The sequence below is a fragment of the Wyeomyia smithii genome, chromosome 3 (genome assembly GCF_029784165.1).
Source record: "Wyeomyia smithii strain HCP4-BCI-WySm-NY-G18 chromosome 3, ASM2978416v1, whole genome shotgun sequence".
NCBI lineage: Eukaryota > Metazoa > Arthropoda > Insecta > Diptera > Culicidae > Wyeomyia > Wyeomyia smithii.
In genome coordinates, this window is record NC_073696.1 from 108357043 (window position 1) to 108382698 (window position 25656).

The 25656-nt window shown below is 40.3% G+C and overlaps 1 protein-coding gene across 3 annotated transcripts in view; it reads left to right on the plus strand.

Annotated features, from left to right (window-relative positions):
* LOC129727163 (uncharacterized) overlaps window positions 1-25656 on the plus strand; it is a 399476-nt gene that overhangs the window by 269882 nt on the left and 103938 nt on the right. For 2 of the 3 annotated variants that reach the window (XM_055684685.1, XM_055684684.1), the window contains 2 exons: window positions 873-1015; window positions 19259-19381. In XM_055684685.1, the coding sequence (XP_055540660.1) occupies window positions 873-1015; window positions 19259-19381 (266 nt within the window). The remainder of the gene's footprint in view (window positions 1-872; window positions 1016-19258; window positions 19382-25656) is intronic. The other variant, XM_055684686.1, reaches the window with a different exon arrangement.

Below are 25656 nucleotides of genomic sequence, written 5' to 3' on the forward strand. Positions count from 1 at the left end.
TGACGCTGACCTAATTTTTTCCTCAGAAATTCATGAAAAATGTATCAAACGTGATTTTGATATCGACATCGCGGAAGTTTCCCCCTCTAATGCAAAATTACATACAAATTGCAACATAAGAGTGCATCAAAATTTGCAACGATGTAGTCCTGCATCGTTCCATAATCAACCATGCCGAATTTCATTACCGATCATCACAGTTAATGTTGTTACCAACGAAAATTTCTACCCTCAGAAATACCGCATGTTGCGCTACTGAACAGCAAACATATTAACCTAATAGACGGGCACCGCTGGACCATACAAATTCATCAAGCATTTCGTGCATTAATGAACTTCATCTATCGGGCTTGTGGGGGCTGTATTTACGTATCTATAGGGATGTAACAGCACGCTTGGTTACTCGGTGCTGGAATTTTCACCGTTGGGTCGAAGGACGCTGTTTTGATCCTATGCGAGGAAATACTACCTGCTACCCATCAAAATGCAAAAACTGGACCATTTACCTTCAATTGAAGGTTTTCGAATATCTGTATGAATGTTCAGCATGGCTATTGTTCCGAAGGGTACCGTCCCTACTCGGGTGAAAATGCTACGTATACGTGGTCGTGACTTCGGTCGCTTTACTTCAAACAGTTGTGTTTGCATGAAGCACAACTACAGCAAATTGAAAAAGTCCCGAAAGAATTGTTGCAGATGTCCCGTTTTTATTGGCATGGAAAAAAACTCCAAGTTACTGCTAATGTTTTTCTGCGAAAACAAATAAATCATAAAACCTTGTTATACAAAAATCATAACTGAGCTCAAAAATACAATACCCTAAAACAGCGACAAAAACCAGTGTGCAAACTCATTATTGTCTCTAATTGCAGGCTTCTCCGGCGAGTTGTGCAACTTTGAATACAACGAGTGTGAGTCGAATCCCTGCATCAACGGTGGTCAGTGCATCGATAATATTGGCGGATTTTCGTGCAAATGCACTCGAGGTTACACGGGAAAGCGCTGTCACATAAAGGTAGGTGGCTGATGGCCGATGTGGCTTACATTCGTGACCCGGCGTTGCCATTGGGATGGCTTGTCATTTTCGTAATTATTTATCGATTGCGCAGTCATTCATCCAGATATCGGAAGTAATTACATATTAATGTGGGTTTCGTTATCTTGTTTGGGATTCGTTGTAGGAATTGAATAAATAAATTTTACCGCTTCTATACTCATAAAAATGATAACAGGAAATTTGCAATCGTTTTCATTTATTAGGTTTCGATAAGTTCAACACCTTATTTCACCTTATTTAATTCATAGAAGTGTATATCTTAAGATTACAAATGCACAGTACATAGCATATATTTAAAATATAAAACTAGTATGAAATATATTACCGGAGATTTTTAATGAATGAAAATTGATTTTCGAAATTATATTAAAAATAATCGAGGCGGACGGTTATTGAGTATAAAAGAGGAGCGCAAAACATAATTATTGTTAAAATGTCTAATGTGTTTCGCGAAAAGCTAAATTGTTTGTTTTGTCCTTCGCCATTTCAAATACGAAAATAAAAACTAAATCACAGATTGTTGATTTTTTGATTTTTTGTAGAATGCTCGTACCTGAGATTTGATACCTTCCATCGAATTCTGTACTGTCCAATTCTTCTTAAACTCTGCCTTGTTATGTGACACTGTACATTTCGTCTGGAGTATATCCGAACATCATTATCGAAAACCTATTGCAGAACACATTTAGCGTAATGAAGCGACACCAAATCTGTCCAGATTTGACGAGAAACGTATTGCTTTTTATACGGTGAAAGCAATCTCTTCTTCAAGCAGTCATTCGAATAAATTTTTTAGAATTTATTGTCTCTTTTGTGGAGAAAAAAGCAGCTCGTAAACCCCAAGTACAAATGGCTTTCCAGACTAGCCCATTTTGACTTAATTTTCCATCACCACAGTCATCTCCTCTGTTAGTACACTCTCCTCAACCATTTTATTTCAAAACTGTATTCTTAAGTCAATTTGGTTGAATTGCACTTTCTTTGTCCACATGAGCAAAACATTCTTATTTGTTCCAAACTTGCACATTTTAAATACGGACTTAACGAACTGACTTGTGTTTATACTTTTGTCATGCAAACTAGACACTCTTCGAAAACACGGTAAAAAATGCATCTTTTTGTTGTAACATTATGGTGTAGGACTACGTATTTGTTTTCTATTTAGAGGAACTGCTCCATTATTCATCTCAGCCCATACATTCATCTCATACAATATGAAAACAATTGAATTGAATTGAATTGAAAACAAAAAAACGCATATTTTCTTCTTAAACCAATCTGCTAATCCATGGAATGGATTCTTAATAGTTCACTTTAGATTCCTCATGCAGTAAAATCCTCGAAAACTCACTTAAAAGCACTAAATTTGATATTATAGTGCATCTGCACTCGAAAACTCATTCAATTCAATCACCTACCTCAGAAACCAAAATCCGCGCATTGTTCTATACGGCTACAACAGGACTCGTTCAGCAGCCAACCAAAGTTTTTTTCATCACTAGTGGATATGGAAGGGTTGTGAAAAATGGTTTGTTCTACAAAAATCAGGATAAATCTAGTTAATTACACTGAATATACAATGCACAAAGGTCCAGAAACCAAAATTAGGGGGAAATTTGAGTCAAGAGCTCTATAGCAACATTCTAGACAAAAACTTTTTTCTACAAAGTTGTTACATATGATAAAGCGCTTATTGAAAAATTATCAAAAATTAGGGTGACCAACATTTTCAATGCAAAAAGGTATCTAACTTTTTTATCTTTGTAGATAGAAGAAAAATTCGTTCTACAATTATATAGCTCCATTAATTTTAAGTAACTTTGTAAAAAAAGTTTTTCTCTACCTTTGAAAACAACCGATTTATATTGAAAAAACACATTTTACCCTCTAACTTTTTTATCTCAAGATTCAACTCAAAACTGTCTTTGAACGACTTTTAGAGCTTTTCAAGAGAAACAATTTGCAGTGCTGACATCGTAAATATTTCAATTTTACTCAAAGTTATTAGTATTTTTCATCAAAAAATATGCGTTTTTCATTTGTATGTCATTTATTTGGGGCAAACACAAAAAATATCTCTAGGTCTCATTTTGAAGGGCATACTTGACTCTATGAATGGAGGAATTTTTAAAAATATTTTATGTTTTAAAATTGAGTAAATTCAATTTAAAAACAAGACGAAAATTTCAATAATTCTATACATTATGCTTGTAAATGCACCCAGATTCATTTTTTGGTATTTTTTCTTATTACTAGACGAAATTACCTTCGATGTATTTAATTTTAAAAAAAATCATAACTTTTGAACCAGTTGATTGATTTTCAATCTTTTTGGATCAAATTAAAGGTAATTATTTCTAGTTATGAGAAAAAATTTCAAAAAAAAAATCTGGGTGTTTTTATATGCATAATGTATAAAATTATTGGAATTTTTGTCTTGTTTTTAAATTGAATTTATTCAAATTTAAAAAAAAAATTTTTTTTTGAAAATTCCTTTATTTATAGAGTCAAGTATGCCCTTCAAAATGAGACCAATAGATATTCTTTATGTTTGCCCCAAAAAGAATGACATACAAATGAAAAACGCATATTTTTTGATGAAAAATACTAATAACTTTGAGTAAAATTGAATATTTACGATGTCAGCATTGAAAAATGTTTCTCTTAAAAAGCTCTAAAAGTCGTTCAAAGATAGTTTTGAGATGAATCTTGAAATAAAAAATTTAGAGGGTAAAATGTGTTTTTTCAATATAAATCGGTTGTTTTCAAAGATAGAGAAAATTTTTTTTACAAAGTTACTTAAAATTAATGGAACTATAATATTGTCGAACAAATTTTTCTTCTATCTACGAAGATAAAAAAGTTAGATACTTGATGGTATCGAAAGTGTTGGTCACCCTAATTTTTGATAATTTTCCAATAAGCGCTTTATCATATGTAACAACTTTGTAGAAGGAAGTTTTTCTCTAAAATGTTGCTATAGAGCTCTAGACTCAAATTTCCCCCTAAATTTGGTTTCTGAACCATTGTGCAATTCTAAACGATGCTAAAAGTTCAAGTCTTGTACAATCGCTGTACTTCCCGATTCGCACAAATTTTGCACTAAAATCGCACAATAAATGAGTGAAAAGGGTAACGCAACAGTTGTACTGCGAATACATTGACATAGATTGAAAACAGAACATGTATCGTATACCGACACTTGATTTCTCACATCGAGTATATTAGTGACTGCTACTCATGGAGCAGTGCAAGCAGCGAACATCAACTTGTGCACTCACTAGATTTTTATAGCTATAATACTCGATCGATTTATCTCGATGGATTGTGCAAGCAGCGAACATCAACTTGTGCACTCACTAGATTTTTATAGCTATAATACTCGATCGATTTATCTCGATGGATTTGTTCATTTAAAAGTACCATGGAATGATTCGCAAAAAAAACGGAACAGAATTCTGTTCACAACATTTCGTAATTTACGCTAGCTTTACCAAAAACCCTCCGTTCCACAAAGCCACAAAAGCGTTGCTGATTTTTTATGGCAACACTTGTAAATTGTGAATAATTATCATTTGTCATCCTGTGCACGCGCTTTTTTCTCAAGCGACGAGAGAAGTTTCTCTCTCGCTCGTAGAATTTCCTTGTACGTGTGACGAGACTAGACACGTCACATACAATTTACAGGCTGCTCTTTCGCTTCTTTTTCGGTTCGGGTTGCGACGCGCAAGGCGATGTCTCGTCGCTTTACGAAATGAGCGAGACACCCGTGCTATACATACTTGATACCAGGGTTGTTATTCTCACTCATACTATCGGTACGTGCTTGCTGCTACTCAGGGGATTGCATGAAGAAGAAAGAGTATCTCGAAAACGTATGTGCAAAAGACTTGAGAAGCGTAGCATATGTCTCGATCTCAAACAGAAAGAAGGAGAAAGTTTTGCTTCTCACTCGCTTTGCAATGCTGCTTGATACCACTTCAAACTGTTTAATGTCGTTTTCGTTTTCACGGTGTACGAGAGTATCACTAACCACCCGAGCATACAACCCTGGATCGCAGCTTGATCCACTGCACAACTTCACACTACCCAATGATATTCTCTCCCAGCGAGCGGCTGGCTGATAGCGACGGGCGAGAAGGCTGGCGGGAACTCGGCACATACTGGCAGCGTACGTGCTGATCTATTGTCATCATCAGTTGAATCCGAAAGATAGCAGACGGCCACGATAAGAGCGTGAGTGGCACTCTCATACTATCACTGGCATGGGAGTTGGGCAACTTCACAAGGAGAAGCGGAGATTGGAGTTAAAAGGTCCAGAGCACAATCAAATCTGATTAGTTCGATTGCAGATTATCGCCAAGAAGAGACGCTGGCTAACGCGTCACCTTTACTTATTGTTCATTAGTCGTTTAACATAAGTAATATGCGTAAGAATAAATGTTAATTATTTAAATTCTGTTTGAATATATCCGCCGCGTTTTATTTCGGCTACGGTAATCGCGAATGGTGCTATAATTGAGTGGTCATAGAAGATAGTGTGCTGGTAATTTGGCCCAGAGAGCCTTCCAACTTTCCTTCGCTTATGCATCGGTCGATGTAGGACTGGACTGCCTCACCGCTATCGAAGTCATCCGGATGGATAGCAGCCAGTAATCCTACATTGTGGTCCTTCGAACCGGATTCTGGGCCGGTAAATTACCAACGGAGCTTACTTAAAGGAAGTATAAGCAACCAAGTCAAGCGGTCAACTTCTGGCGCCATTGCATATTCATAAAGGACGACGGTTGTCCTTCATATATCCTTGAGGAACAAAGGATAGTTTCGCCATTGCAATTTTAGTAACTCCACTGGCATCGGCATTTTCCCGCAAATTCTTCGCCAAATTGGAAATAATAAGGAATAATTGGTTTATACGACGGTTGGAACGATCTTCACGGAAAATTTAGTTGCAATCGACCTGTACTGCATGGGATATTAGTGACAATTTATTTATTGCCAAGCGGAAACGGAGTTTCACGTGTTCTTCGACTACCACTGGACCAGCGCGGATTTTAGTTTAACGGGTAAATATTACATGTTCAGTGTGTATGTCCGGCCGAAGCGTGACATCATCATTCTTACACTCGCTTTTCGAAATTCCATTCTTTTCACGGAGCCGAATCAACCCAACAAGTTGCTGTGACTTCTGATGGTCAAATCAAGCTGAGGATTTCGAACAACGGTCATAGGAAAACTGCTAATTTGGTGCTATTTTAAGGCAATAACCCCCAACATTAGCGTTGGGAAAGCTTACACGGTGGAGAAGAGGCAGCGCGAAAACATTTTCGTCCAGGTTAGTGAACATTACTAGTATATGTCACCGAAGCTAGGCGTTCAGAAATACACTCCTGATTGAATTTTTTCCTCTTCGAATCCTGCGTCATTATTTTCAACATATTTGGCCAGCCGGCTGCAGTCGTACATTTGCTCAATCACATATTGCATTTTGTGAATGAGTTACCATTATTGAGTCGCATTTGGTTTCCCGGGTGAGTTGTGCAGTATATGCCCCGCCGAGGCATTTCATACAAAAGACTACACCACGTGTTTCTCCTCTCCACCTCCTACTGCACGTTTCTGCCGTTACGAGAAATCGAAGCAATAAAGCTTCAAGGCGGTATTTTGGCGTGGCAATTATTTCATTTGAAGCAAATTTGCCTGTTTTGTCAGGTGGGTTAATTACACAGTATATGCCAGCCAAGCTAGGCAAATTCGCGGAATATTACAACATCCATACTTTCTCTGCTATCCTTGCGCGTAACGTCATTCAACCATGCCGTCGACCGCTTCAGCAACAAAGAAGACGCCATCACTGAAAAGCTTGTCCGTTAAGCTTAAGGAGATACAGACTTCCATGGTGGATATTTGGAAGTTTATCGAGAGCTTCCCGGAAGACGCAACGATAAGCAAAATAAACGTTCGACTGGAAAAATTAGATGAGCTGTGGGAAAGGTTCAGTGAGGTTCTTGTGGGAATTAAATGCCACGAGGACTATGATGCTGAAGATGAAGCCTACGACAAGGAAAGGCTAGAATTTAATAACCGTTATTATGAAGGAAAGGCCTTCCTCATGGAAAAAGTAAGGGAAAGGGAAGAGCCAGTGTTAGAAAGGACCTCTCGTGTTAATGAGTCGGCAACTGAGGGTGCACTTGATAACGTGCGGCTTCCGCAGATCAAATTACAAACTTTTAACGGTGAGATAGACGACTGGTTGAGCTTTCGGGACTTATTCACTTCACTTATACACTGGAAAACGGAACTACCTGAGGTGGAGAAGTTTCACTATTTGAAGGGATGCCTTCAAGGTGAACCAAAAAATATGATTGACCCCCTAAAAATCACGAAAGCAAACTACCTAGTGGCATGGGAGATGCTGCTGAAACGGTATAATAACTGCAAGCAGCTGGAAAAGAGACAAGTTCAGTCGCTATTTTCGTTGCCAACGCTCGCGAGGGAATCGGTAGGAGAATTGCACACGTTATTGGAGAGTTTTGAACGAGTAGTGCAAACTCTGGACCAGATAGTACAGTCGTCTGACTACAAGGATTTGCTGCTAGTCAACATACTTACCGCTCGGTTGGATCCTGTAACCCGTAGAGGTTGGGAGGAAGCTTCTTCGACGAAGGAACAAGATACGTTGGAGGACCTTCTAGATTTTCTGCATCGTCGAATTCGCGTTTTGGAATCTTTGCCAGCCAAAACAGTTGAAGCAAAAATGCCGCCAAGTGCAATACTAAAACCAAGGCAAAGCACTAGCAGGACTAGTTTTAGTGCAGTACCAACGTCTGGGGGGCGTTGTGTGGCTTGCTCATCCCATCACCCACTGTTTCAATGCAATACTTTCCAAGGAATGTCGGTTGCGGACCGGGATGGGCTTTTGAAAGCTCACGCACTGTGTCGAAATTGCTTTCGGATCGGACACCAAGCGAAGGAGTGCCAATCCAAATACTCCTGTCGCAACTGTAAGGGACGTCATCATACCCTGGTCTGTTTTAAGGTGGAAAGGTTAGGTGACACAAAGGTAGCAATGGTTGTTAAGGAAAGGAATGCACCAACCAAAAGGGAACAACCTACAGCTTCCCACTCTTCGTCATCGCAAGTGGCTAACGTGGCAGCCACTAAGGTTTCGGTTTCCAATGCTACGCATCAATACTCTTCCCAGGTGTTGTTAGCAACTGCGGTCATTATTATAGAAGATGACGAAGGTGTTGACGGGCTCTCCTGGATTCGGGTTCAGAGAACAATTTCATCTCGGAACGGTTATGCCAATGTATGAAAGTATCTCGCAAGAGGGTAGATGTCTCAGTTTCTGGTATCGGACTGGCAACGATGAAGGTAAAGCACAGGATTCACGCGTTGGTACGTTCGCGAGTTTCGGATTTTAGTCGCGATTTGGAGTTTTTAGTTTTACCTAAGGTAACGGTTAACCTTCCAACAACCGCAATTAAGACGTCTGGATGGTCTATTCCAGAAGGGATTGAATTAGCTGATCCGGCATTTTTTCAATCGGAAGGCGTAGATATGGTCCTTGGGATAGAGGCATTTTTTGACTTCTTCACCACCGGCAAACGAATGTCTCTTGGAGAGCAGCTGCCATCGCTAAGCCATTCGGCATTTGGTTGGTTAGTCTGTGGAGGATTAGCAAATTCTACACAAGCGTTACGTATTAACTGCAACGTTTCAACGGCAGAGCGATTAGATGCCATGATCGAACGATTTTGGAGCTGCGAAGAAATTGAGGAAGATAATTCATATTCTCCTGAGGAAAAACGCTGCGAGGAGCTTTTTCAGCGTACAGTTTATCGAGAAGAAAATGAGCGATATACAGTAGCATTACCGAAAAACGACGACAGGTTGCTTCGATTGGGACAGTCCAAGGACATCGCATTCCGACGTTTGCGAGGTACGGAACGCAGATTAGCAAGGGATACTGATTTGCGCACGCAGTACACGGCATTTATGGATGAATATTTAGAAATGGGCCATATGCGAAAGGTGAATAAGGATGTTCACGTTAAGGGTGAGCGGTGCTTTCTGCCACACCATCCGGTTGTTAAGGCAGCGAGTACAACAACGAAGGTGCGGGTGGTTTTTGATGCCTCCTGTAAATCATCGTCTGGCATCTCGTTAAACGACACTTTGCTGGCAGGGCCAGTGATACAAGAGGATTTGCGGTCTATTGTGCTGAGGTGTCGTACTCGCCAAATTATGGTAGTATCGGATGTTGAAAAAATGTTTCGGCAGATTCGTGTTCGGTCAGAGGATAGACCGCTTCAGTCCATCCTATGGAGATCGTCACCATCAGAGGAAGTGGAGGTTTACGAGCTAGGTACAGTGACGTACGGAACCAAACCGGCACCTTTCCTTGCTACGCGAGTTTTACAACAGCTATCGGTGGACGAGGAGGGAAAATATCCGCTGGCAGCTCGAGCAGTGAGAGAAGACACGTATATGGACGATGTCATCACCGGTGCAAACGACACAAATACCGCGAAGGAGTTAAGAATCCAGCTAGATATGATGATGTTGGCAGGGGAATTTAGGCTTAGGAAATGGGCTTCAAACTGCACTGAGGTACTGGACGGCATCCCGCAGGAGAACCTGGCCATACACGAGGGAGTGAATTTGGACCCAGATCCAGCGATTAAGACTCTCGGTTTAACGTGGGTTCCAAAACTCGACATTTTTCGATTCCAATTCTGCATTCCCGAGTTGAAGGAGGAAACAGTGCTAACAAAACGTACAATTCTATCAATTATCGCCACATTATTTGATCCGTTGGGGTTGCTGGGAGCAGCCGTCACAAGTGCTAAAATTCTAATGCAGCAGTTATGGACACTGCAAGATGAGGAAGAACGTAAATTGGAATGGGATCAGCCTGTACCATCCCAGCTGGAGAAAGTATGGCGTAAATTCCTTGCGCAATTACCAATTTTAAATAAAGTTACCGTATAGCGTTGCATAATTATACCAAATGCAGCTTTCGTGGAAATGCATTGCTTTTCCGATGCCTCAGAAAGGGTCTACGGTGCATGCCTTGTCATCAGGAGTCAAAACGCGGCAGGAGATGTTGTGACTAGACTTCTTACCTCAAAGTCGAAGGTTGCACCCTTAAAAAGGCAAACAATTCCACGCTTAGAGCTTTGTGGAGCACGGTTAGCCGCTCAGCTCTATGATAAGGTCAAACGCGCTATTAAAATTCCCCTGAGAACATATTTTTGGACCGATTCAACATGCGTTTTGCGCTGGATTCAAGCGTCCCCCGCGAATTGGACAACCTACGTCGCCAATCGGGTGTCCATAATTCAAACGTTAACGGAAAACTGCCACTGGAGTCATGTGCCTGGCGTAGAAAATCCGGCCGATCTAATATCCAGAGAGATTTCTCCAGAATATATCTTATCCAATAGCAGCTGGTGGCAGGGTCCGCAATGGTTACACTGTGGGCCAGAGCAATGGCCTAAAACTGCTGAGGTTATAGACGAAGCTGGAGAAGAAGAAAGACGTCTTACAACTGATGCTGGGAGCCGTGAGATTACATTATTGGCCATTAGGAGGGCGACAGGTAGCTAGACAAATCGTTCACCGCTGCGTAAAATGCTTTCGTTCCAATCCCACTAAGGTTCAACAATATATGGGAGAGCTACCATCATCCAGAGTTACTGTTGCAAGGCCTTTTGCCCGAACTGGAATTGATTACTTTGGGCCAGTATATGTGCGACCAGCTCCTAGAAGACCTGCTGTGAAGGCATATGTCGCATTATTTATATGCCTATGCACAAAAGCCGTGCACTTAGAATTGGTCACAGATTTGTCAACCGATCGATTTCTTCAGGCTTTACGTCGCTTCGTTGCTAGACGAGGCAGGTGTTCCGATACTTATTCGGACAATGGGACTAATTTTGTGGGGGCCCGTAATAAGCTACAAGAGTTTTTAAAACTGCTTAGGAATCAGCGTCATCATGAAATCGTTGCGAGGGAATGTGCTTCTGAAGGCATACAGTGGCATTTTACACCTCCAGGTGCACCACATTTCGGAGGGCTTTGGGAGGCCGCAGTGAAGTCTGCCAAAAGACATCTGCTAAAGCTTGTTGGAGAAAACCCCGTTTTACCAGAAAATTTTATAACACTGCTCACTCAGGTTGAAGGCTGTCTCAACTCGCGACCTCTCACACCGATGTCTGACGATCCAAATGATCTGGAGCCTTTAACACCTTCGCATTTTCTTGTCGGAAGCTCACTTCAAGCCATACCTGAACCCAACTTAGAATCAGTGCCCTTCAATCGACTCAATCAATGGCAACAAATGCAACGAAACCTGCAAGAGTTCTGGCGCAGGTGGCGTCAAAAATATATTTAAACCAGTTGCAAGCAAGGCAGAAGCGCTGGAAATCACCAGTGCAGATACAAATAGGCAAACTAGTCGTGATACAGAACGACAATCTTCCACCAATGCGCTGGCGAATGGGAAGAATCACAGCCATTCATCCCGGTGACGACAACGTAGTTCGCGTCGTTACAGTTAAAACTTCGTCAGGGGTGCTTGTTAGACCAGTAGAAAAGCTTTGCATCCTACCTGTACCGGATGGCGATGAGGAGCTTGAGATGAACGCTACACCAACCCATAATGCGTAAACACCGTTCCATTTTCCCGTCCCGCCGAAGAGGATCTTTCCGTCTCTTTTATTTTCAGAAATCGGCCATTTCTGGGTGGGTGAGGATGTACGAGAGTATCACTAACCACCCGAGCATACAACCCTGGATCGCAGCTTGATCCACTGCACAACTTCACACTACCCAATGATATTCTCTCCCAGCGAGCGGCTGGCTGATAGCGACGGGCGAGAAGGCTGGCGGGAACTCCGCACATACTGGCAGCGTACGTGCTGATCTATTGTCATCATCAGTTGAATCCGAAAGATAGCAGACGGCCACGATAAGAGCGTGAGTGGCACTCTCATACTATCACTGGCATGGGAGCTGGGCTACTTCACAAGGAGAAGCGGAGATTGGAGTTAAAAGGTCCAGAGCACAATCAAATCTGATCAGTTCGATTGCAGATTATCGCCAAGAAGAGACGCTGGCTAACGCGTCACCTTTACTTATTGTTCATTAGTCGTTTAATATAAGTAATATGCGTATGAATAAATGTTAATTATTTAAATTCTGTTTGAATATATCCGCCGCGTTTTATTTCGGCTACGGTAATCGCGAATGGTGCTATAATTGAGTGGTCATAGAAGATAGAATGCTGGTAATTTGGCCCAGAGAGCCTTCCAACTTTCCTTCGCTTATGCATCGGTCGATGTAGGACTGGACTGCCTCACCGCTATCGAAGTCATCCGGATGGATAGCAGCCAGTAATCCTACACACGGTGTAGGTACACCTTTTCCGGGCTATACTTTGCAGCTTCAAACAAAACATTTTCAGTGTCATTGCATTGGTATACGTAATAATGGGATAGCTGTCAATTCGTTTTGTTTTGGTCATTATCGAATTCGTCATTTTGTCTCGTTTCCATTTCATATGTCCATCTCGCAAATGTGCTGTAAAAAATTTACCTGACACTTTACCACGTAGAACGAGAACCAAAACAAACCAGTTTTGACACATACGTGTGAATGTGTTGGTAACTTCCTACAGTACACTCTGCTTTTTTCGGGTGTCGTCAGGGACAGAAAAAGGGTAGTCAGAGACAGAAAAAGGGTAGTCCGAAAAGTCAAATAAAACATTTACGGTGTCAAAAGTGTCGTTTGAGTGTAGCCACACCGCGAAAACGAAAACGACATAAGTGTAGTAGTTTGGAGATGCCAAATACATTAAAAAAACGCTAGAGCAATAATTGCGTTATGCCCAACACGCAATTATCGTACTGGTTCCAAATTACATCAACAATTGCGCTAAAAACGCACAATTTTGTACTGGTTTCGCACCATCCAACTTTTGCGTGATGATGTTTCATCCGTTCATTTCACGAATATCGGCTTAATGAGATGAATAATGAAGCAGTTCCCTTATACTATAATAGGGGAACTGTTCCATTATTCATCCCAGCCCATATATTCATGAACATGAAAACACAATTGAAAATAGTAAAAAAGTATATTTTCCAACTACACCAATCTACTAATCCATGCAGTGCATTCTTCTTAGTTTCTTTTAGATTTCTCATATAGTAGAATCCTCCAAAATTCACTTAAAAGGTCTAAGTTTGATATTTTAGCCGGGCATCTGCACTCGAAAACTCATTTATTTCAATAACCTTCCTCAGGAAACAAAATCCGCGCATTGCTCTATACGGTTACGACGGGACTCATTCAGCAACCAACACAATTTTTTTTCGTCATTAGAGGACCACCTTTTATTTTAATCACTAAACAAAATCACTCACAACACTAAGAAAACTTTAGCCTTTAAAATGTTCACCTCACATTTCCAAATATAAACTTTAATTAGCAGAAATGTATGAGATGAATATTTACAAGTCCTGAATTTCAACTGTATGTATTTTCATCTGTTTTCACTGCGTTGAAGAAAATCAAAAGCTGCCAAATCAGTTTCTTTTAATACGAAAAGATCATCATGAAATGTTGGATTATTCAGACATAATTGACAGAAAACGACAGCACTGCAGTGGTTACCTGGGTTACCAATTTTGAACGTAAACAACTACATCGGATACCTAGGTAACTTGCTTTGACGGCTTGTGGCTACGTTCATTCACGAAAGTGTGTGTTTTATTCATGATTAACAGTGTGATGAATATGGGGGCGTCTTGAAATGAATAATTGAGCAGAGATTTAAGTTTTGAGATGAATATGGAAGCGTTGTGAAAAATGGTTTGTTTTACGAAATTCAGGATAAATCATGCTAAATTTACTAAATTTCCAATACTGGGCGATTTTATAAGAGTTTCATTCAGTTACATTTCATTTCAGTTACATTCTGTAAAATTGGAATTGAAACTAACCTAATGTTGTTGTGATTTCAAACGATAATAACAGTGTAACCGAACGATAGATACCAATAACTGACTGCCCAGATTTTCTTGAGGCAAAAACGGGACAAATGGGTACAAAGACACGTGTGACAATCAATTCTTGAAAATTAGCAGGAGAGCATAATTTTCTCAAAATAAGTTCGTAGAAATTACCACAAGAAAGATCGTAATTTTGTTTAACTGGCTCTTATGGTCTCAACTTGTAATCGCGTCTTTTAATCAATCCACATACATTTTATGATGGAGAATGTCTTTTCCAGTGGCGCGGTAGTACTAGGAAGGCACAAAATGTACTCAGTAAATTTACCAACTTCTACCTTCTAATAGTTTAACGACAGAAAAAGTGGTCAGTGTTTGAACGCGTTTTTGTAACAAAAACAACCGATTGATTATCCTCTATTCTCTATTAAAAATTTGGTAAATGACATCGGTTTTCTAAATCTACTGAGCAACCAATAACTACCCTTCTTTTCCAGCACAATCGACACCAAAATATACGTTTTGTAAACGATTTGTTCTTGTTGTCGTTGATGATGTTTTACTCGCTCTACTACATTCGCCACGCCTACCAAAAATTTAACTCTCAGTAATCACGTGAAAAAGCTCTAGCTTGCAGAAATGTTGGTCTTCATTGTATAACCGATTACTGCAGCGAGAGGGCGATTGACTCTTGAGGAAGAATGGAAACTGACATGACCCACAGCGGGTAAAGCAGCAGCTGATTTTAAAGCAGCAGGGCAAAGCAGCTACTCATTCGATCGCAGCATTCCACAGCAGACGTACCAAGCGGCGGACTGCACACCATTGCTGATCATGTCCGAACATTATTGTCTTATTTGCTCGCAAATTCAACTGATTCAATTTTTCCTCAGATTCGTTCAGTTTCAATGCAGCTTCAGTTCAGTTTCTGTTTAATGTTCAGATTCAACTTAGTTTTCGGTTCTATCGAGTTCAGTTTTAGTTCAAGTTACGTTCAGTTTAAGCCTAGTTTCAGTTCAACTTCAATTCAGCTTCGACAGTTTCGTTTTAGTGAAGTTTTCAGTTTTGGTTCAATCAAGTTTTAGTCTACACTCAAAATATTTTTCACATTATTGTTACGTGAAATTTCCTGTAATTCTTCATTTTCTGTCATTTTGCATGATTTATGTGACAAACATAACATCTACGTGAAAATCACATGCATGCTATGTTTTATCACGTAGCATCTACGTCAAATTTGCAACGTCAAACAGAATGAAGTACCGCGTGAACTCTCCGTGCGAAAATACACAGAAATCAAAATGGCGAAGCTGTTGTGTAATTCAGTCTCTGAACACTTAAAGGAATTTCTCGATGACTTGCCAATAAGTGAGCTTTAGAAAAACCATAAGAATCCGACATCGAGTCTTGAGCTTACAGATTTCACACAGATTCAGTTGAAATGAGGAGGAATTACCTTAACATAAACAGTTGCAGTTAACAGTAATTATCGCCGGTAAATGTCGCAATATCATTTTGTCATTTTGCGTGTCGTTAAATTCATTTACGAATTGGCGATTTTGCATGCCCGTGCGACTCATCATGCAAAATATTTGGATAATTTCTGAAAATTATTTCCAGTCTATCAAAAATTTGGGAAACCACAATAGAAAATTTTATGTTGCATAAAACGTAGTAGCTATCAGACAATCAAATGCTTTTCAATTTACCGGTAGTTGAATTCTACGTTAAGCTCACATGAAATGCATATGTCTACTGAATAAGATTCACATGATAAATCATCTCAACAGTTCATGATGGACTCAAATGACAATCACGTAAAATCTACGTGAAAATGACAGTGGAAAATATTCACATAACTTTTCCGGTAATTTTAACGTGAAAAATATTTTGAGCGTAGTTTTTTCTAAGTCTTAGTCCAGTTTAAATTTAGTTTAAGTACAGTTTCATATCAGATTCAGTCCAGTTTCAGTTCAGCTTAAGTTCTGATTAGATAAAGTTTAAGTTTGGTTGCAATTCAATTTTAGTTCGGCTTCGATTCAGTTTCAGTTCAATTCCAATTCGGTTTTAATTCAATTCCAGTTCAGTTTTAGTTTAATTTCTGTTCATGTTCAGTTCAGTTTCAGCTAAGCTTCAACTGAGTTTCGGTTCAGTTTCAGTTGAGATCCAGTTCAGTTTCAACTTAGTTTCAGTTCTATTCGAGTTTAGTATCAACTAAATTTCCGTTCATAGTTCGAGTTCCAATTCAGTTTCAGTTCAGTTCTAGTTGTAGTTCAGCTTCAGTTTCAGCTTAGTTGCAGCTCAGTTCCAATTCAGTTTTGATCTTAATATAATTCATTTTCAGTGATGTTTTAGTTCACTTTCCATTCATTTCAATTTAAGTTTAGTGTGTGTTGAGTTTCAGTTCAGTTTCCGTTAAGTTTATTGCCAGGTTCAATATAGTTTTAGTTTATTTTAGTTCAGTTTTCGCTTAATGTTCGGATTCAACTTGGTGTCAGTTCTATTCAAGTTAGCTTAGTTTCAACTGTAATTCAGTTCAGTTTCAATACAGTTTCATATGAGTTTGAATTCAGTTTCAGTTCAGTTATGTTAATGTTCAATTTCAACTTAGCTTTAATTCTACTCGAGTTTAGTTTCAGTTTTGTTTTAGTTTCCGGTTCAGTTTTAGTTCATTTTTAGTTCAATTTCAGTTGAATTCAAGGTAAGTTTCAGTTAAGTTTGGTAGAGTTCAGTTCTAGCTTAGTTTTAGTTAAGTTTCAGTTCAGTTTTAGTTCAGTATTTACTTAGTATCAGATCAGCTTAACTTTAATTGGTTGCAGGTTAATTTTCAATTCAGCTTGGACCGGATTTCGGAGTTCCGGTTCACCTCAGTTTTAATTTAGGTTTTATAAGGTTTCAGTTTAGTTTCAGTTCGGTTTTAGTTCAGTTTCAATTCAGTTCCAGATCAGTTCTAGTTCAGTTTAAGTTTGAATGCAACTTAGTTTCCGTTTAGTTTCAGTTTAGTTTTCGTTTACTTTTTGTTCAGTTGCAGCTTAGTTCCAACTAAGGTTTCAGCTCTGCTCATGTTTAATTTTAGGCTAGTCGCAGCTCTGTTTCGGCTCAATTTCAGTTCAATTTCGGTTTACTTCATTTTTAGTTAAGTTTTAATAAGTTTCAATTCAGTTACTGTTTAGTTTTGGTTAGGTTTCATGTCTGGTTCAATTCAGTTACAGCTAAGCTGCTATTCAGCTCATTTTCAATAAATAATAATAAGTATGAATTCTAATGACGTGTAGATCGAATCGTTGAATTTCTAAATTATTAAAACTAAAATTACACTGGTCGACAAAAGCCAAAGAAAATGTGGCCCTAAAAGTATTACAGCTTTTTAATTATTCCTGTATATTTTGGTGCCCCTGGTATATGGTAAGTGCTTCAAGTGCTTACCGGGTTCGTCCCTTTTACGTTGGCTTATGGGAAAACTCATTTTTCACCAAAACTCACAGGATTGGTTAAAAAATGAGAATTTTACATTTTTTATAGTTTCAGCTCTAGTGCAAAACCTCTGTTTTCCAGTGTTATCTACAGAATGCAGTCTTTTCGAACTCCTTCTATTTTTATATGTAAATCCGCTAAGTAGCGCAAATAATTGCGGCGGCTAATGGATTTGCAAAACGTAATTGAGCATTATTATATACCGCATACCGTTTACTAATTCATTAGTCTAATCGTTGCGAAAGCTGAATAGATTTACAACTTTACCGTTGGTATTCCTATCCGGTCGCGTCGGCAAGAGCAATTGGATGTCATTAAATATTGACTTCTACCTTCCGTCATCTTCTAACAAGCCAACGTTCTTCGTTCAATCCTGCGAATCATTTTTCCTCACTCTGGCGACGACGCCGACAACATCGATTACACCACATTACACCATAAAGAGATTCTGCTGCCTTCCACCTGCTCGTACACTGGCATCTGTAGAAGCGTAGGCACAAGCAGCGTCAGCAATGACAAACGAAAGCATTGAAGGGCAGTTGCAAAAGTCAGCCTCTAAATATACCCCCAGGATATACGTTTTCCTTTATTCCACCTTGAATGGAATACGATGCAGTTTTATTCCTACCTCGAAAAGTGATCGAAATTGCGGGATCTCAGATTCTGGTTTTTGTTCTTTCAGCTTAGCATCGGTTTCGCAGTACGGCCGAGTGCAATTAAAACTCGAGTGATTATTATTTTCTACGCGATTAAATTCAATCCTGGTAATGTGCTTCTGTAAGAACTCTACTGGCAGGATTACGACGATGACGACGACGACGATGATGATGATGATGATGTCGTAGTCTTAGTCGGCTTTATTGGTAGAGTGGTTCTCGCATCAATGGGCTCAACTTTTTTTGCATGCATGAATGTGCAGTTAACTGGGTACACTTGGGATTTTTCTAACACATAGCGAATGAAGTGATCCAGAAATCCATGAATTCAGCAATGATGAATATTAAGATTAAGACACGTTAGCTCTATTCCATATTCTGCCACGAAAAATAATTGTGAGAAGTTTTGTTTTCCTCTAATTTTATTCCCATCAGCTTAGCAATTACGTTTGTGTTATTCTCACCTGTCAAATCATACACATTTATTTACTTTTTACATATCAGTACAATATTTGCTTAAGATTAATCTCGAAACAAGTTTCGTGCTTGTGAATATTGAATGACAATTTGAATAATATTTGAAATGCATAATTTCCGCGTTTCCAGTTGTTTCAATAGAACAACAGTTTAACTATTTGTCAATAGTTTAAAAATTCTTTTCAATGCAAAACAAATGCAATTATAAAACGGAAAATTACTGAGGCGTTATTTCGCAACGCATTTGATTATATGAAAGCAAATTTAATTTTGCCATGACATTTATATTTGCTGCTCAATTTAATTATTCGAAAAGAGGATGTGAAAGATAAGTGCAATCATACACCTAACGAAATAATAACAGAATAACACATAGACTGAAGCATGCTTGATATTTTTCTTCATTTGTAAAATTTACGTTCAATACGCCACCCCATCAACAGCACTTCCGTGCTTGCCGGCCAGCTTTTCACTTGCACTGTTTTCATCACCTCTTTTTTTCTTTCTCTTCCTGTATCTCTTTGTTTCCGCATACACGCATCATATGGCCTGTCCCAATGGTGGCTTTGCAGGTGGACTTTTGTGCCAACGATCCGTGTCCGGACGGTCATCGTTGCATAGATCACGGTGATGACTTCACCTGCGAGTGTCCGGGTGGACGCAATGGACCCGACTGCAACCAAGTGCCCCGAACGGTAAGTTTATGCTTTGATTCGACTTCTTTTTTGCTGTTTCCCGAACATAATTTCCACTATAGCCCGGGTGGAAAACTTTTCTGTTTTTTCTTTTACGCGACGATTCCGGTGTTGCGATAGCCTTTCCGGATAGAAAAGTTTCGAATTACCTCTGTTTCGCTTTCGCATTTTATTGCGCTTCCGTAATGATATTTCAGTCGAATGTGGGAAGGGAAGAAAAAACGATTGCAACACGAATGCAATTTAGAAAACTTCTTTCCCCAAATAACCGGAATCTGAGTTGCTCAAGTATTTTTTCCCCAGTCGTGATAACAAGTTTGCTTGAGTTTGCGTACTGTCCGAAAGTAAACTTTCACCCATCTAGATGGAGCATTACATGGAAAAGCTTTATCGAAGCGATGATCACATATTTCGAATTGCATTTGAGAAACAAGTTGTGGGAAAATAGCCAATCTCTTGGTTTGTTCATTAATTGAGTGGCATCGCTTCTACCCACGCAAATGGTTATCCAGTTGCAAAAGCTCATGTTTCAAGGGTTTTCTCCAATTTTTCTAAGATTTTTAAATTTTTGAATATTACTATTCTTTTTGTTTTCTCAGATTAAACTGCAGTTTAATACGGTATTTATAATCTCTATTCTCTCTGAATTTTATCACTTTCACAGTATTATCAATTTTTAAAGCTTTTGTGCTTTGAATTTGGAATTATTGTGTTTTCTGGTTTACTAGTTTTTAAGTTTTAATGTTATTTTATTTTAATTTTTTTATTTATTTTATTTTTCATTTCGGGAAGAGGAAAAGCCACATTTACCACATGAATTTTGCTGAATTATTAAACCCAAACATACAATAGAATCAACTTTTTAAAAAATTTTTATTTGCTGAGCCTCCTGAAAACACTGCGGTGAAATCTGAAATCTCTCTCTAGCGAGACAATGAACTATGGTGTACTTACTCACACGTGTGGACATCACGCACAATAACTACACAGCAGAGCTATCTGCGGTGCGTTTCACAGTTGGTTTCTTGAGCAGGGCAGAAGAGGAAAAGAGTTTGGGAGAAAATAAAATAGACTGCGTTGCTCGTTACCGCTCGTGCCGGTCGAATTTACTCTGGTGGAATTCGTTTTCGCAGTGTAGCTGCACGAGGACTACACTTTTGCCCGGTAGGTTTTTTTCACCTTCCGGACTACTCGCCAGTGGACACTGTTGTGTACACCCCTCTTGTTTCTATCAGATCTGGGGTGAGCTGGAAGTGTGTTTGTCTCTCTGTCAGCTGGTTGAGACACTTTGGAGTGTGGTGGAAGCATTTGCTACAGGCAGGCACATACTGGAAGGAAAGTGTGCGATGATTTTTATTTGATTGATTAGTTCTCGATTTGTGTTTGAACCACCATAAAAACATTTCTTGCTTCTAAATATCTCCATATGCTACATTTGGTTCTATTTTGTTGATTAGTTCTCGAGTAATGCAAAAAACTGCGTTTAATTTGTATGAGAACTCACTTAGTGGTTACCGGATTAATAACATTGCTCAAGCTACGCTAGCTAGCTATATCCAAGCAGTCTATTGATATGACTCATGAAGACGTGAGATAGGAACTTCCGTAGGTCGGAGCTAAGTTTGTCACTCCTTCCATGCAATGGTATGCTCCTCAATGTGTGAGAAGAGCAGAGTGAATCCAGCATGAGCGCTACGTGTATCAATATTTGCACTGCACTATTTTCTTTTTTGTGCTGTAGTTCTGCTGCTCGCAGAAATCTAACACTCTTGCTGATTACACTACAGCTGAGCGAAACAATAATGGCGAATCACTTTGGTGAAAATGCACATAATTAGGCTGCAATGTGCACTGCTGAGTTAAATTCGATACCATCCGAAAAACAAGTGTGGCGGGTGGCTTAATTTTTTTTGTCAGTTTCGAGATGCAAGGCAAACAACGCAATTTACTCCTAGATTTACCTAGATGTTCTCCTCACTGGAGCACTGGAGAGAACTCTGCTGTGTAGTTATTGAGCGTTATGTTCTTTCTCCAAGATAGTCTGGAGGTACGATGCTGGCCTAACAAGCCAGTCGTCGTAGGTTCGAGTCTCGGGTCGGGAGATACTGTTAGTGTCAGTAGGATCGTAGCGCTAGCCCCGCAATTATCCTGTACGCTGAACAGTCGGCTGTGTAGTCGGTGTATAAATAAACACGTGGTCTAGTTCCGAATCGGAATGTAGCACCAAGGCTTTGCTTTGCTTTGTTCTTTCGGGTGAAAAAGCTCACACCAGTTTATTATCTCTCTTAAGAGATATTTCAGGAACCACTGCGGTGTACTTTTGCATGCTCTCCAGACACACACGAATTGCTGCTCTCTTCAAGCGAGTGCGTCGCTTTGCCCACCAGTGTGAGAGCTGTTGCTTTCGCAGTGGAAGATAATCTCCTACTCGGAAGTGTTTCTCTGAGAAGAAAAGACAAGCCTGCTTCCAGGTAGTCAATTCACCATTTGAAGTCCCAATCTCATATAACATACAGGTATACATACTTGTTTTCACCATCTGTTCGAGTATCCTGATTTTGCGATCAGTTTTTTCAATTCTTTTAAATCCTTTTTGTCAGTTTCCTCACTAGCTTTCAATTTTTATTTATTTGGTTTTGGAATTAGGACTTTTTTCAAGGGGTTTATGTTTAGACCCTCCTGTAGGCACCATAACATGGTGGCATTCAGAGCCGCTTGCATTCGGCTCGTCAGAGTTGCGTCTTGTTTACTTCTGACGATGAGGACGATATTATCAGCGTATCCAATGACCTCGTAACCAAGCTGTGAAAGCTTATTGAGAAGTGCGTCGACAACTAGTGACCATAATTAGGGCGAGAAAACCCCTCCTTGCGGGCATCCCTTGATCACTGACATTTTAACAGACGAATCTCCCAAGGCTGCTGTGATCACTCTGCTAGAGAAAATTGCGTATCCAGCTCTTTGAAGTGTGGTCGATTCCCTTATTGAAGAGAGCCGTATTAATTCAGGGACTTTTCAAACAACGTCACTGAGCTGTGTGAAGAGCAGTATTTGTTGACTTGGCGCTTTGATAGGCATGTTGGTTCCTATGCAAGAGTCTTTATGAAATTCATCACGGATATATTTATCCATTATTTTCTCCATCAACTTGAGAAGTGATGTAGTCAGACTTATGGACCTGATAGTCTTAGGTAGGGTTTTGTCCATTTCTTACAACTTTAGGGATAAACACTACCGTCACCTTCCGTCAGTTATCCGGAATATGGCCCAGGATAAAGCTGGCTCTGAAGAGGTTGATGAGTTTGGAAATGATAACTGCGACCCATTTTTGTAGAAAGATGGGTAGTATGCCGTCTGGACCTGGAGACTTCATAGGGTCGAATGAGTTGAAGCTTCCGCGAACAGTCGACGGCTGGACTCCCGAGACTCCATATGTCTCGAATTGTTCCGCCGCAACCCATCTCTATTCAGTACTTCGGTCTCTGTTGATCCAGAAAAGTGGGTGTTCATAAGAACCTCCAACGTTTCCTTGGTCAGTGGCAGTGAGGCATCCATCCTTTTTCCTTACTTGTCCTAAACCGTTAGTATGGTCTTTAAACATTGCCTTTTGGAGCCGCATAGCTTCCGGCAGAGTTTGGATTCTTCCACAGAAACTAACTCTGGATTTCCGTTTAGCCTTGCGTAGCTCGACGTTGTACTTAGTGAGGGACGCTCTGTAGTCGTCCAAGTTAGACGTGACATTTGCCCTGTTGAACAACCGCCTAGTTTCCCGACGAAGGTCACTTGTGTCACTTGAGTTGATCATTTCACCAGGGTACGTCACGGCATACTGACCGCTGTGTTAATGGACAGTTTGCGTTAATTCTGTTTAGTAGATCATTTGCTGCCGAATTCAGGTCAACTAAATTTCGAATTTTCCTGAAACTGAAAGTTCGTGAATCGATCAGTCGTTCCTTAAAGGATTAGCCTCTATATTAAAAGCAATGTGTCTGTGATCCGACAAGATAGGTTCATCGGAGACATGCCAATTTTTAATCCTTTCAGAAATAGAGGCGCTGCACAGAGTGAGATCAAGGTCATCCTGTCTGATAGCGTTGATAAAAGTGGGGTTATTCCCTACATTACATACATTGACATCGTATGACATCGTCACCTTGGTCGCCCAGGAAGTAGGCCGACTTGACAACCATCTCCTGCTTTACTCTGGTTATCGGTACTTCAACCGTAACGGCAACGACATCACGTTGAATAATTTCTGTAATAGGTAAAAAATTTAGTTCTCTAGTTAGCAGAATTTCAGTCCTTGGTTTGGACTGCGTGTCGCAGTAGATTGACCTACCGTTATGAGCATTAAGTCCGAGGACTTTGGATTCGTTGATCAACGGCTCCTGGATGAGTGCAGCCGCTAGCTACTCTTTAGCGAATCTCCTGCAAAGAACACCTAAGGCGCCTTTTGCGTGATGGAGATTCGCTTGCACGCAGCGAAGGCTGCTCGCTTTACAGTGAAGTTGCCGTCTTTGTCCGGATCGGAAGATGATCCGGGTATTGGCTGACGGCTGTCAACAGCGGTTTGGCTGGTTGATGGAAATTGTTCTTCCTCACTGTTTGGCTTCAGTTGCAACAGTCGATTGGCAACAGAAGGTCGTCCCACACTCTGTGGCGGTTTTTGACTCCGGGGGATGCGACTGTTCGATGGTTGATGCAGGATCGCTTTGCCTGGGTGGTGGCATTGCGACGGACTCTTGCCTGCCTGTGACGTTCGGCCTTCCGCTTACCTTTCAGATGCGTGCTTTGCCGAAACCGTAGTGTTCATGGTTTCCACTCTCAACGAGTTTGGCCGATTCTTTGTCAATATTCAGAACCAGCTTGACGGAGGTCTTTACCAATTTGCGGTTACAGACTCGCGACATTTTGGTTGAGAGATGGTCGTTTTGATTCGGGAGGGAACGAAGGATCTTCTCGTCCGAAGAGTTCGCACTGTCCGCGAAGTAACCGACATAGCGTCTGGCCTTTGGCAGATCCTTCATGTGGTATACACGAAGCTGTGCTCCCTCCCACGGTACGAGAGAAGGTACCTCCCTTTCCAACCACTGTACTGTGTCGGCGCAGACAAGTTGCAGAAAGCCATTTTTTAGATGGCAACCGTTAAACTTGGGCTTGGTGGTTGGATTTTCCTGGTCAGCAATGTGATCGAGAATGGAGGTCCGGACAGTCTGAAGCTGGTCCGTTGTGAGTAGGGAGCTGGGGTGAGTATCAGAAGTAACCGCAAGGCTTGTAGCTCCCGCCATGTGGCCGCCGGGAGCGGCGTCGGACCCGTTCCGCACTTTTTTAAGCTGTGGACACTTAGTACTGGTATTTGGGGACACCAAGCCGTCCGACCGCTGTCGCTTGATTTGTTTGAGCAAGTTGCTCTGTCGGAAGGAGGGTCAGCTTCCTGGCTTCTTCGTACGATAGACTGGAGCGAAGATTTTTGCTCAGTCGCCGTCTTTGCACGTTTGAAAGTCGCTTGATAAGGGGTGCCGATGATTCGGGTTTCGTTTCGTCTTCGGGGAAGTAAGTCCATTTGACTTTCGTCATTTCCTTATGAAGAACGTAGGATTAAGGATGAAGCAGAGGGTCCTCCATCCAGTGATTCGCTGTCGAGGTTGAAATGGTCCTCATGCTCCATCTCCTCCGTTCCGCCCGCGTTTCTTTTTAAGGGACTGCGCTCCGATAAGTCCATGGGTACCGGTAAAGGAAGGCTGCCGGTGGCCGAATATTGTGAATTTATATTGTCCATAAAATTCCCACGAGTCGCTTAAACTCATTCACTTTTCTCAGAGATGGCTGAACCGATTTCCACAAAATTAGTGTCGAATGAAAGGTCTAGCTGCCTCATAACACTCTTTTGAATTTTACTGTAATCGGACTATAACTTCGTCTATAATGTATCAAAATGTGAAAATCATGATACTTCACTATCTCAAAAACTACACAACCGATTTGAACAATATTGATATCAGATGAACGGACTAATTTCAGGTTAACTGATGAATTAAGAAGATTGAGAACGTGTTTCAAAAGTTGTGAAAAGAGAGCCATATTTGAAAAATAGAAAAAAATCCTACAGTGACTTTTCGATTATACCACGACCAAAAAAAAAAAAATTCGCGTCATATATTTAAAACATATTTATTTCATGTTCTTTGCATGTGTATATGTTAGTGTATTTTCATATGTGTGTGAATGTTATATCTTAAATGTTCGGTTTAGTTTCACTGTTGCCTACCAAAATT